General features: G+C 39.5%; 1 protein-coding gene across 3 annotated transcripts in view; it reads left to right on the top strand.

The window, feature by feature from the left end:
* PDE4D (phosphodiesterase 4D) overlaps positions 1-12136 on the top strand; it is a 1494598-nt gene that overhangs the window by 1404031 nt on the left and 78431 nt on the right. Inside the window, exon 1 of one of the 3 annotated variants that reach the window (XM_078675127.1) lies at positions 1730-1975. The exons of the other annotated variants lie outside the window; for them this stretch is intronic. Within the exon in view, the coding sequence (XP_078531253.1) occupies positions 1928-1975 (48 nt within the window). The 5' untranslated portion in view covers positions 1730-1927. Of the gene's footprint in view, positions 1-1729; positions 1976-12136 lie in introns of those variants that run through there. 3 annotated transcript variants of the gene reach the window in all.

The raw sequence follows: 12136 nt of genomic DNA, 5'->3' as shown, positions 1-12136 counted from the left end.
GTAAGGCCCTGAGAATGGCATAGATGCAACCTCAGAAGCCAAAGGGGGGGTTTATCTTTGTTCTGCAATCGGTGCGTGGTTCATAATTTGGTCTGAACTGCTGACAAGGGCTCATCTTAACGGCGAATAGCAGTGTGAGCCGCCATCTTCCCTTGCATCATCGGACCATGCGACTGTTGTACATACATGAAGGGAAGTGACATGCCAATAGACAACATTCGGTCTGGAAACTCCCCGTTTTTAAAGACAATAATGGCTTTATTTTGGCTGTCTCCCGCCCAAAATTTGCCCCTGCTTCGGTAGAAGTCAATGGGGAAATACATTCTCCCGGATATTTTTGTAAAATGTTTCCACTTTTCTCTTCTAGATTGTTGGCATGTGTGCGTGTGTGGTGGATTCGGGTTGGTAAATAGAGCGCACATTGCAGCCCGGATCCGAGGTCTGCTCTTTGAAACAAAGGGCCTGCGCCCCCCTCTGCCAGAATCCCACCTTAATGCCATTTAAATGGCTGCTCCTGTGCAGAGCTTGTCCCGAGGGAATGCCGCGGCTCCAGGAGCCGCTGAGTCAGCGGCGTGGGAGGGGAGCTGCGTGGAATCAATCTCCCGCGCTTTGTTCGTGGGGCTCCCCTCGCGCTGCGCCGACGGCCTGGTGGCTCCCTCACCGTGCAGTGCACAGACGTGTCCCCTCACGTCGAAGGGAGCACCGCGGCCAGAGGCATGTATATGTTTACATCGTGGCCACTGTGAAGGATATAGCGTGACATTGAGCCCGCAGGCCCCGCCTGTCTGATGCATCCACAATCAACTGGAATAACTGAGATTGACAGAAGCGGGGGAGGTGGGTGCATAGCAACAACCAGTCGCCTGTACTCCACCGGCCCTAATTGACGGCTGGATGCAGAGAAAAACCGAACAGAACCTTCACCTCTTGAGACTGTCCACGAACACAGGCACTTACTGGCTCCATTTGTGCTCCGCATGGCTGCTGCAAGGTGGAAGGGGACGCAGTTTGTGTCGACGAAAATAACATTTTATATTTTTATGTACGTAGGCGTTGCATTGTCGAGTTTATCACAAGGCCCTTGCACAATTTGTGATATTTGCAATCTGCGTCTTTGCAAGGACAGCGTTTGATCTAGGTGCTAGAAGTGAGCTCAGATTTGGAGCTTGTTAATTTCTTTAGTTTCAGCAGTGCAGGCAGGTAGGCGGATGGTGGGGGAAGGTGCTGACAGCAGTAACCTGAATAGCACATCATGGGACTAAGGCAGTGACTGGGCACAGCGCCAGCAACTCCACCTAATTAATCACCCTGCATGGAGCTGGGGCTGCAAGGATGCCATTAGAGTGTGCCATTTACAAAGGGAGCAGAGAAATGCCCCATTCCCAGGGGATGTATAGACACGCTCCAATCAGAAATTGTCAGACATCCTCAGCCTCCTCCCCTCCCCATTGCTCTTAAGGAATGCTCTGTGATTGGTTCCCAGGAAGGGCTCATGGGTGGACCCTTTTGGCACTTGTGCATGGCTTTCCTTGAAGGTCCTTGTTTGGGAGCTGCTGGCGGAGTGAACAAGTCCTTCCAGCAGCGGAGCATCTTAGCATTCATTATTCACAAAGCTGCAGATCTCAGGAAAGATGCAGGTCCCGGGCTCTCTGGATTTGTCGACTGTCCTAATCCATACCCGCGCACTAACCCCGATGGACACCAGCAATTTGGATGTTTATAAATGGCATTTGTACAATCGGAAGGTAGCACAATGGGATTTCTCAACAGAAGGCTTCATATGCACCTAATTTGAGAGAATTGGTGAATCTGCAACACAGCTATAGAGAGAACATACTTTTTTATATCTGAATTACTGTCCTGCTGTTCACATCTGAGGAACTAAGTATTTCTTTGTGGCAAAAATAACTAAGGTTTATCCGCCAAGATGCCGGAGGCTAACTACCTGCTGTCAGTTTCTTGGGGCTACATAAAGGTAAGGATTTGCTCCCTATTTTAAGGACTGTAGTTTATTTTTTGCAACGCTCGTTTCAAAGATCTTTGTCTTAATGTGATGCTCAGGGCACTAGGACCACACAAGGAGCCACTTGTTATATTAAAATAACTGAGTGCATACATTTAAATCATTAGCCTCAATCCATTGCATTCTACAAAGAAAAAATTTGATCTTTCATAATTAGCGAGGGTGTTGCTATTAGCAGTGGAAAAAATGCAAGTCAAATAAAAGAGTGAATATTGGATTTTTGGTTTGAATGCAGTTGAGTGCATGTAACAATGGCATGCACAGCAGTCTAGAGAGTCTTGCTTCCCCTTTACATGCATGTGGAAATGATGGCTAGATAACTGATTATTCTTTTGTGTGATCCTCTGGGTGGATTGCGTATGATAGCATCAGCAGAAGGTACGATGAACTGATCTGCAAAGCAGACCGCTATGAGTTCTCCTGTACATGCTCCAGACAGAAATATAGTGCAGACCTTTAGAATTGACAAATCATTGTGTAAGGAGAAGAGCTTACTTTAATTATTGATACACTTCTGTGTAAGGCAAGTCGTGCTTCGTTATCACATTGAGCGCACATAGAAAATTAAAACAGGTGGCATTCTCCTTGAGCATTGGATTGGAGCCTCATTTTCTATATAATATGCTTTATGTCTTGTCAATAAATTATAGCCTGATCAATAAATTATGGTGTGTTGAGTTAATTATAGGTACATTTCAATTTAAAAGTTGTGTTTCTTATCTTTAAATCACTACCTTGTTGAATGAAACCATGTATAATTTTGAATGTTAAAGTCAAGCTACGTGTGCATGAAGCCGATTATGTCAATAATGTATCCCTGGAACAAGTGGCTTCTCCTGCTCACCTGAAACACAGTTGCTGTGCCTCAAGGGCTCACAGAACACATACTGCCCAAACAGGTTTATATTTGAAGAAATTTAGTGAGGCCATGGTAAATATTGTATTCGAGCTGTAAAATTGGGGTTCATTAGAAGGCAGAGAGGCTTGGTGTGGTAACTCTAAATACCAAGATCAGATTTATTTTTATTAAGTCATACATTGCTGATTTTGCTGGTGTGAAGCTACTGTTGTGTACATATGTAAGATCACACCTTCATAACAAACACTGGGTGATCAATGACCGAACTTTCAGAAAACTGTGAAATAAAAAGGAATATGGGTTGAACATGGGAAAACGCCCTGGGGTAAATATTACACATTTTAATGCACTGAAAGGGTTTTGGACTGCAACTCTACAACGGCAGGTTACGTAGGATTTCCAGGTATGTGAAAACCATACATTCCATTTTAGAATCCCCCACCCACCATAAGGCTGGGTCATGACTCCCTGCTTTTTTCCACCACATTCCTCTAATAGCAAAACCCTTCAGCCAAGCCAACACTGGTCTTCCATGATTCTGCGCTATATCAGAAAGGTTTAGATCTTCTCGTCACCGACCCTCTTCACCCAACAAGAACCAAAATTCAAGCACCTGGAAGAAGCTGGCTGAGGTTAGGACCTCAAGTGTTTTTGCCAATCCACAAGCAATACACTCTACATTAAAAATGGCTTTTCGACTCTGTTTCAAAACCAGGAAACCATTTTGTTGCTTTTCAGATCCGACTGTAGTGTGAGGTTTCAACACGCCAGTGAAATCATATGTAGTACACTTCCGAAGAAAGACAATGCCACACTGAAGTGTTGAGATACAAAGCTTCAACATTTAACATAAGTTTAAATTTGGCTTTATGTATCATAAATGAGTACACGAATGACTTTTCACTCCGTCACTCATGTCGTTGTGTTTTACACCCTAAAGTGATGCAACCCTATGGTTGAAAGTGATCTGTCCAATAGTGTTTTTGTACCACTGTGTACATCTCTAAGGTGGTGCTGTTTGGCTGACCTTGTCCTGTGTACTTGGGTGAGCATAGTAAGAGGGAGCTGTCATGTTTAGTGCTATTTAACATCATTATTTGCTGATTGAAAAATAAGCGATGTGAGAGACCAGGTGTATGTCCGGCTCACTCTAAAGATTGAGTGCCATCAGAATGTCAGTGAGCAGTAAGTCTACGAAAATTATTCTTAGGGCCTTAAATAAGAATACATGTACGTCATGTACAACAGAATTATGCCTAGGACTAATGGGCATTTGTTAATTAACTGTACCCCTATCACTTGTCATATTTATTTAACCGATAATATTCCTATATGCAAGTTCTTGTCGACTCATATTTACAGATATTAACTCTGAAAATTGTGAGTTTCAATTTAAGGGTCAGGATTGAAGTAAGGTATAGAGCATGGGTTAAAGTAGGGGTTAAGGGCCATGTTATGAGGGTGTTGTTTAATTTTAGGAATAGGTCGAAGGCCAGGGTTAGGTTCAGGGCACAAGATATGGTGAGGACTAATGAATGGGGTCAGGGTGAGATTTTGGTCAAGGTAAGGGATCTGGCGGGGACCATGCTTTGGGTCAGGGAGAGTTAGGGTGATCAGATAGGATGTAGACTAAGGTTAGTGTGAGATCTTTAGTGAGGGGTGAGGGTGGGCTTGTGATTTGCTATAGAGCAGCAGTTAAGTTAGGGCCAGCAAAAGTGTTAGGCACATGTTTATGATTAAGTTAGGGTTTGGATTAGAATCCGGCCTGGCATTGACATAATGGCCAGGAGTAGCTTTTGGTTAAAGATGTTTTATAATAAAAAAAAAAGAAGAAAGAAAGACCTTTAATAGAGAACAGAAAGAATAAATGAAAATCTGCACCTTTTTGAAAGATGAAAAGCGGTTGAGCAGTTGTTCCTTAAGGATATAGTTATTTCAATGAGCTTCATAGAGAAATCTTAATTTTGCATTGAAAGTGTTCGAAATGAAAAAGGAAATAACAATTATTTTAAATGGCATACATCCTACAGTATACCTACTTAAAGGAAAAGTCAAATGATGATAATAACTTATTTTCCTCATAGTTCTTTATACCACATGTCTGCCTCTTTTAAGTTCTATAGTTAAAATATGTTGCTATTACTCAATTTAATGATACCCAATTTACTGACATTGGAAGAATGAAAACCTTATTCTGTTTTCCCAAGATTTGAACTTGTGACCAACATATCACTGCTTATTCCTTTCCCTTTATTATTTGAAAAGTAACACAGACAAATAATTGCTTACCAATACAATTAAAATATTATTACAAAAGTAAATATCATCTATACTAAACACCTACTTCATAAATTATGCATACCCGATAAAAATATTGACTATTTTGAAGCTTCTGTTTTCTTATAGGATCCCCAACTTTAGGCACATTCATGTTTTAAAAAAGGTTGTTTATTTCATTAAGGAAGCCATCTTCTCCAGGAGCCTCTGTTGAGGGAAGTGACATAATGGCGCTGTGAATCTCGTCAGCTGTAGTTAAAACAACTTGAGTGGCCTGTTCTTATTTGACTAAGATTTCCTACCCTTTATTTGTTATATGCAAAAGAAAGAGTTTCAACATATAAACCTTGGTAATACTTTAAAAGAAAAACATTTAGTTGACTAGTTACTAAGTCATCATCAAATATTTCAAATTCTCGCGAGTCCCAAGATTTAACCCTCCCAGCTAACTGTCAACTTTTTTTATTATCTAGTTCAAATATTTTTTGAAACACCGTAATTCAGTAACCATATAACTCTCCAACTTCTTCAATCTTGATTTGTTTATGGTGAATCGTTTTTAAAAGTTTAATTTTTGCATCAAATACATATAATGCTATAGAATGCAGTCGAATCTTGGAAGATTCCTTCTATTGCTTCTTTTTATAGGTAGTCTTGGAGATTATAACTTATTTCGGAAAGGCCTTAAAAGAATCCCCACCCCCCAAAAAATAATCACTACGACTACAAGATTAAATATTTACTGATTCCACCAATGGAGTGAAATCAGCCCTTCAGCGTGCACCCTTTCTGCTAGCCTGAGATGACTAGATAACATTATATTTAATTGTGGGAGTGGTCTGACTTAGTAAGCAGTAGGATTTTTGTCTTCGAATACTAAGGTCCTAGAAGTAAATACAAAAATTTGCAATGCTCAACAGTGGCATTTGTTGACTAAGGTGTGTCACCCAGAAGTGAGCAGGCGAGTCTGGCATGAAATATACACAAGATAATGACTTTGTTGGAGTAGCAGAATTCTGAGTTATAGATAGGAGAATACTGTGTTCACTTTAAGATGGTTTGGTGGTCTTCATAAATGAGTTGGCCAGTTAGGCTTCTGATTTCTAGAAGTATGGAGTGTCACAATTTCGGGTCATAAACCGAATAGCCTCCGTCGGTTAGGCTGTGAACCAGTGTTTTGTTATTGTATCAATTTAGTGAGTATTCTTCAGCTGAACATTTGACCCTTCTAGTGCAATTGCAGTGTATGAGCAAATGTGTGAGTTTCCATTCATCATGTACATGGTCCTGGATACAAAGGCTGACCCAGTAGTAGGTGTTTAACCATATTGAGATCGTGTAGCATCTTTGACTACTGTCATAAAGAATGTGTTTTTGTATTAACAGTATAATTAAGCCACATTGGAAATAGCATTCTGTGTTCAAATAGTGCATATGTGGAATTCAACATTGACGCTCTGGAAATGAAAGTAAAATTGCCCATTCTGCAGTATTTGATATAGAAATATTGTTACAATGTGTTAGTAGATGTAAAGTGCTTCTCCGAGTGGCCTTTTCGGTCAAAAAGTAGATCTCCGTCTGGTCTGACCCAAACTTCACTTGAACTCAAAGTTCATTAATTTAATTAATTGAAACTCATTTAAAGTTTATTTTCTGAAATGTCTGTCATTTGTGATGCCAAAGCTTTAAAATATTGGCTTGTTTCTAAATTTCTTTAGATCCATCAGCGAGACTCCTTTGTCCTAATTTGTTATTGGAGTTGTCTAAACGCTGTCACCTGTTTCCAGTCTACCTTTCTTTAATGGCTATGCAAGAAAAGACTCCATAGTTATCTGAAGAAGGCCTCCTCTTTAGATTGGTATGATAGCTAGAGCATATATGTGCTGCCAGCTGACTTCTGGAAGGATTTATGGATGGCGAACTTGCCTTATAATCAAGGTACCAACATGTGGATGCCACGGGCATGTGTATCTGTCAAGTGTTGGTGCCAACGAGAGGCTAAGAGTGCTAGTTCAGCGCTACCTGAATCTATGCTTGTTCTACTCAAGACTAAAGCATGGGAGTACTATATATGAAATATTTATACTTACGGGTCGTCTGAGAGGGTTTGGGCTTCCATAAGGCAAGGTAAGGTAACTGCATTAGGGCTACACCTAGTGGTGATGTTAAAATACAGAACAGACCCCGAAATTTCTTATTTCCGGTGTCCTTTAAATCAGTCAATGGTTCCTCCCTCTTAAACCTGACAGGAAAGCCACCTTCTGCCCATATAAAAGATAGTTCTATTAATAAATGTGAAGCATTTTCTTGCACCCGGTGGCACCTCAATGCGTACACTGCAAAAAACAACATGGCAAGCATTTGAAACAAAATCTGTTTTTTACAGTAGTGTTTTATATTTTATGAGTTAGATGCCACAGTTTTCATTTTTTGGTATGATATGTCATCATAGTAGAAAGAGAAACAAGCAAGATCATTTAAGTGGGTTAGTATATAAACTAAGCCACAAAAAAATACAATGTAAACAAAAATATATCTTAAAACCAGGTTATTGAAGATTTAGGTCATAGTTATCGAAAAACTTCCAACTTGTATTGGTGATAACCACACATGGAAAAGGGTCAACTGTTGTAAAATAAACAGGACAAAACATAAAGGCAAGCATAGGAATGTTGGGTTGGTGCAGAAGCTCTCTGCCAGCCATCATTGGCTCTGAGCTGCTTCATTATGTTCAGTAGAACTCCTAACATTCTAATGTTCTGATTTAGCCTTATAGCCTACTGTTGAGGGCTATATCAGTTGTTATAGGACCTGAACCGGAGTTAGGCCCGAGCCGCAGCCTATAAGGAGGGTGGGGTCCTTCTGGGCTTTATAGCCCAGAAGGGATATACAGCTATTAAAATAAATATCCCACCCACTAAGGGTAAAATTTTCTGCATTAAAAAGGGAGAAACAGAAAGACAAACATTGGAATGTTGGAGCTCCGGGCTTATACTAGCTATTATAAGCCCAGAGTTACTCTATTGTCTTCAGTGGAGCTCTCAACATTCCAATGATCCAATTGTGCATTACAGCCTAATGCTGAACGTATAAACGGCTATCAAACTCCATGAACCCTAGTTATAGGCCCAAACCGCTGGCATGTGCCTTTAACCACCAAAATAGCCCGTGGCGGAAAGGCTATAAAGCTGAGGTTAGCTCTTTTGTCATAAATTCAACTCTCAGCATTTAAATGTTCTACCGTAGTTTACAGCACATGCTGCACAATCCACCATCTGTTACATAACATGCAGATTTCAGCCCAATTTTTTTTTTAGCTCAGCCATGAATGACTAAAAATGCGCCACATGTTGTGCAGAACAGTGGTAAATCCTTAGCCAAGGATAATTGGACATCTGCTGGTTGTTCAATGCAGGTGTTACACCGATGCTGACATGGTGAAACATTTGCCCAGACCATATTATTGTGTACTACAATAACAAAATTGTGAAATTACACTGCACAGACTTTGCCACATTACTCTGCTTGATTTGCTTTTTATTGTCACAAAACTTAAGTTAACCCTGCTGCATAATTTGATCCTCCATTGCCGCACAGTTCCAGAGTATTTTTAGTGTTAGTGTTAAGTTTATACACAAGTGAGCATTTTAAATGAGTGAACGGCATTAAACCGCAAAATTCAAGTGCAGTTTGATATACAGCCGAGTTAACACACATCCCAAATAATTGTTTTCATATTTGTACCCTGGTCAAAGGTGACTCTTATTAGAAATCTTTCGCACTCGTTTTTTGTTTCCCAACATTGAATAAAGAGAAATGTGCCATGGGTGGTGCACAAAAAATGTGTTAGTACCAAAATGAGTTTTGGAATATCTGGGCTATCTTTCATCCATTTCTTCCCTATTGACTTTGCATCCTAATATTGGCATTGTGGGAAGATTGGCATCTCACCACATGGGACTTCTAAAATAATATTGATGTGCTTTCTTACTCTTAGATTCTTTGCACTAAGTTTGCGGTTCTTAACCTGTGGCCCCGGACACCTTGGGGTTCATGACAGTGCAGTGATAGTACTGCAGATTAACTAGTAAGGAAGATTGAAGGCCTTACTTGAAGCAGTTGTATGAATTTACAAAAAGAGGGCATGCATTAGGAACAAAAAGACAACGTGATCTGTTTGAATTTGGACTCCTGCTTCATCTATTAAAAATAAACTACATTTTGAATTCTCCATTAAAAAAATACTTTTCACATCTTTGTGAATTAAATAATATATTTCATAATTTGTGTTTTTGTTTGATGTAGATTCCTGGATTTTTGTGTATTGGTGTGAGGATAAATTCGTAGAAATAGGTTAGGTGGGAGTCCCTGGTTAACAGCAGTGGTTCAGGTGTGGTCCACACACGTCTGACTGTTTAAGTACTGGTGCACTAAGTGATATCCCTAAATACAATGTTCGTGCTCTCATGAAACAACATTGCTTTAACAACTGTCTCTGGCCGTTCCTGGAGTACTAGCCCAGGGTGATGATAATCATGTATATGTTTTTTGTGCCCTGTGCTGCGTATAACTGCTAAGATTAAAGGGATTCTAGTGGAAGTGCCTTTATTTGCGCTAACAACTCCATAACAAATCAGACTGGTGTACAGCATCAAAGCAATGGATGAGTAGATTGCACAGTTGCTAATTCCATATTAGATTTCCACTCGCTAGTCATAGGAGCCCAACTGGTTTTCAGGAAATCCCAACAGCAGGCTGTTACAGTAAACTTAGGATCACCAGAGAGCATGACAAATAGGTAGTCTACATGAAAATCTTTTCTGAGGATTCTGAACCATTGCTTTGGATGCACTGGGGTGGTTCTTTGATTCAGACAGTCTCATATGATGCTAATAAAGCCTTTGTTGTAGTTGTTAGAATGGAGGAAAGTGGTCATGGATTATTCACAAGTATATGCTAAAACTTTAAAGTTTTGCAATACAATGTTATTGATGAACGAATACACTTTCATTTTACATATTTGAAGCATAGTCTTGGTTGGTTTAATATTTTCAAACCTTTTTTGTGCTAAATATTGGATCCCTTTCATAGAAGGCCCTTCATTGCAACTTGTGATCTTGGTATTTTAGCATTGATCAATTGTATGTGGATTTTGGCTAGTGCTTGGTTGTGTAGGTTTAAGTAGATAAGTAAATAACTTGTTTACTAATGACGTGTTGGCTAAAGAAAAAGAAAAATTAGTTTCATCCTGTTCTATATCTGTATTATGATCACTGTACAATCCCTTTTTTGATGCATTGGGTGTCCAGTTCTGTATTCGCAAACTATGCAGATTCTTTTCTAGCAGCATTTCTTGTTGTCTTGTACTTTAAGAAAGACTGATCCACTCTGAGGCCCACTTGAGTTACTTTCGTAGTTGTCAAGTTATAGCCACAGATTTACTATTATTTACCAAATGATTCTAAGACCCGGACTATGTATGTCATACTGTATAAATATGTCCAGGCAAATATAGAATATTTACATTTTGATTAACTGTTGCATCAGCATTTTTTATAGCGCACAGTCTGTCATTAATATGGCATCACAGCATGGTATGCACTCATAATAGAAAAACTAAATACTTAACTGGATACTGATATGAGTTGTTATATTAACATAAATAGTTATTCCATATCAGGATTTGTCATTAGAGCAACAAGTGCTAAAAAGATGTGCACCAACTTAAAAATGTATCATAGATGTTATAGTATAACAGGACAAAATAGTGTATTGTGGGAAATGTTCTGGGACATCATTTCACCAAGCCAAAGTATTAGTGTTTCTCATACTGAATCCCAATCATATTATTTGTATGGCTTCTAGCAGAGATTAATATTTGTACTCTTCAGTCATTTGCTTGAAGTTACATTTATCGTTTCCAACTATCTGACGTGAGTGAAGAGTTGATTGAGAGTCAAATCCTGGAGATCCCAAGATTTCCATCATATGCTCAGAGCTTGTCTTTATGGTGTTTAGATGGATTATCGGTAAATCATTGAACCCCCATCGACACTGAGATTTAGACCAAAGTAGATAAGATGTTGGTGAGACTTGTCTGAAAGTGTGGCTTTAGCCTTAACTGATTCCATTAGAGTGATGTTGAGAAAATGGTTACTGTAAGCAAGAAACACAGAAAGGCATTGGTGTAATGCTTGAATTACTCTGTGCCACGGTTAACCATTCTGGCACCCTTCAACCCCAGCAGTATATTACAAATTAGCCGGTAGTAGGTGACAGGTACTGGCATTTATGTCTTAACATGGACCCTTCCAATGGCTTTGCCCATGACTTGTGGTGCTTTCTGGCAATTTGGTTAATACATTAATACTTGCTTTTCATAATTAGTATTTAATGCAAAGTAGTAACTTTTTTTAAGTATGCCTACCTTAATGAGCTGTTCATTGTTTAAGTCCCCTGCTGTCTCCTCTGTCCAATTTGACAAATTTTCCAGTCGTAACTCTTCACCAGATTTTGCTTTACTTCAGTGTCCTCCAATCCATGCTATAATGCTCGTTAAATTGTACTATCCTTGCTTCTAAACACGTCAGTCATGTTGCTTCAGACATCGGTCTGCATATTGGATATGATGTGAATCAGGTACTTCCCATAGGTTACGTGTGTTTGATCTGAGCCGTTAGAACCTTGGAATATTAAAGGTGCTGATCTCTTGAAAATATGTTCACACCAATCGCTTTTTTCTATTTTACAATTTGCCTAAGTATTGGTAGTGTATTTCTTTGTGGACCGTCCCACTTTTTGTTTTTGACACCTAATCTTTCCCTGTGATATACAATTATATGCCACTAAGGAATCAAAGAAGGTCACATTATCTGCCTGCAGCTCCATGTTCTATTTTCATCCTCCAACTATTCCCAGATCCTCCCTACAAATGTTTTCTAACTTGGTATATATGACTCTCCAAAAGGACAAAGTGT

The sequence above is a fragment of the Lissotriton helveticus genome, chromosome 2_1 (genome assembly GCF_964261635.1).
Source record: "Lissotriton helveticus chromosome 2_1, aLisHel1.1, whole genome shotgun sequence".
NCBI lineage: Eukaryota > Metazoa > Chordata > Amphibia > Caudata > Salamandridae > Lissotriton > Lissotriton helveticus.
This window is presented reverse-complemented; position numbering and strand designations above follow the sequence as displayed.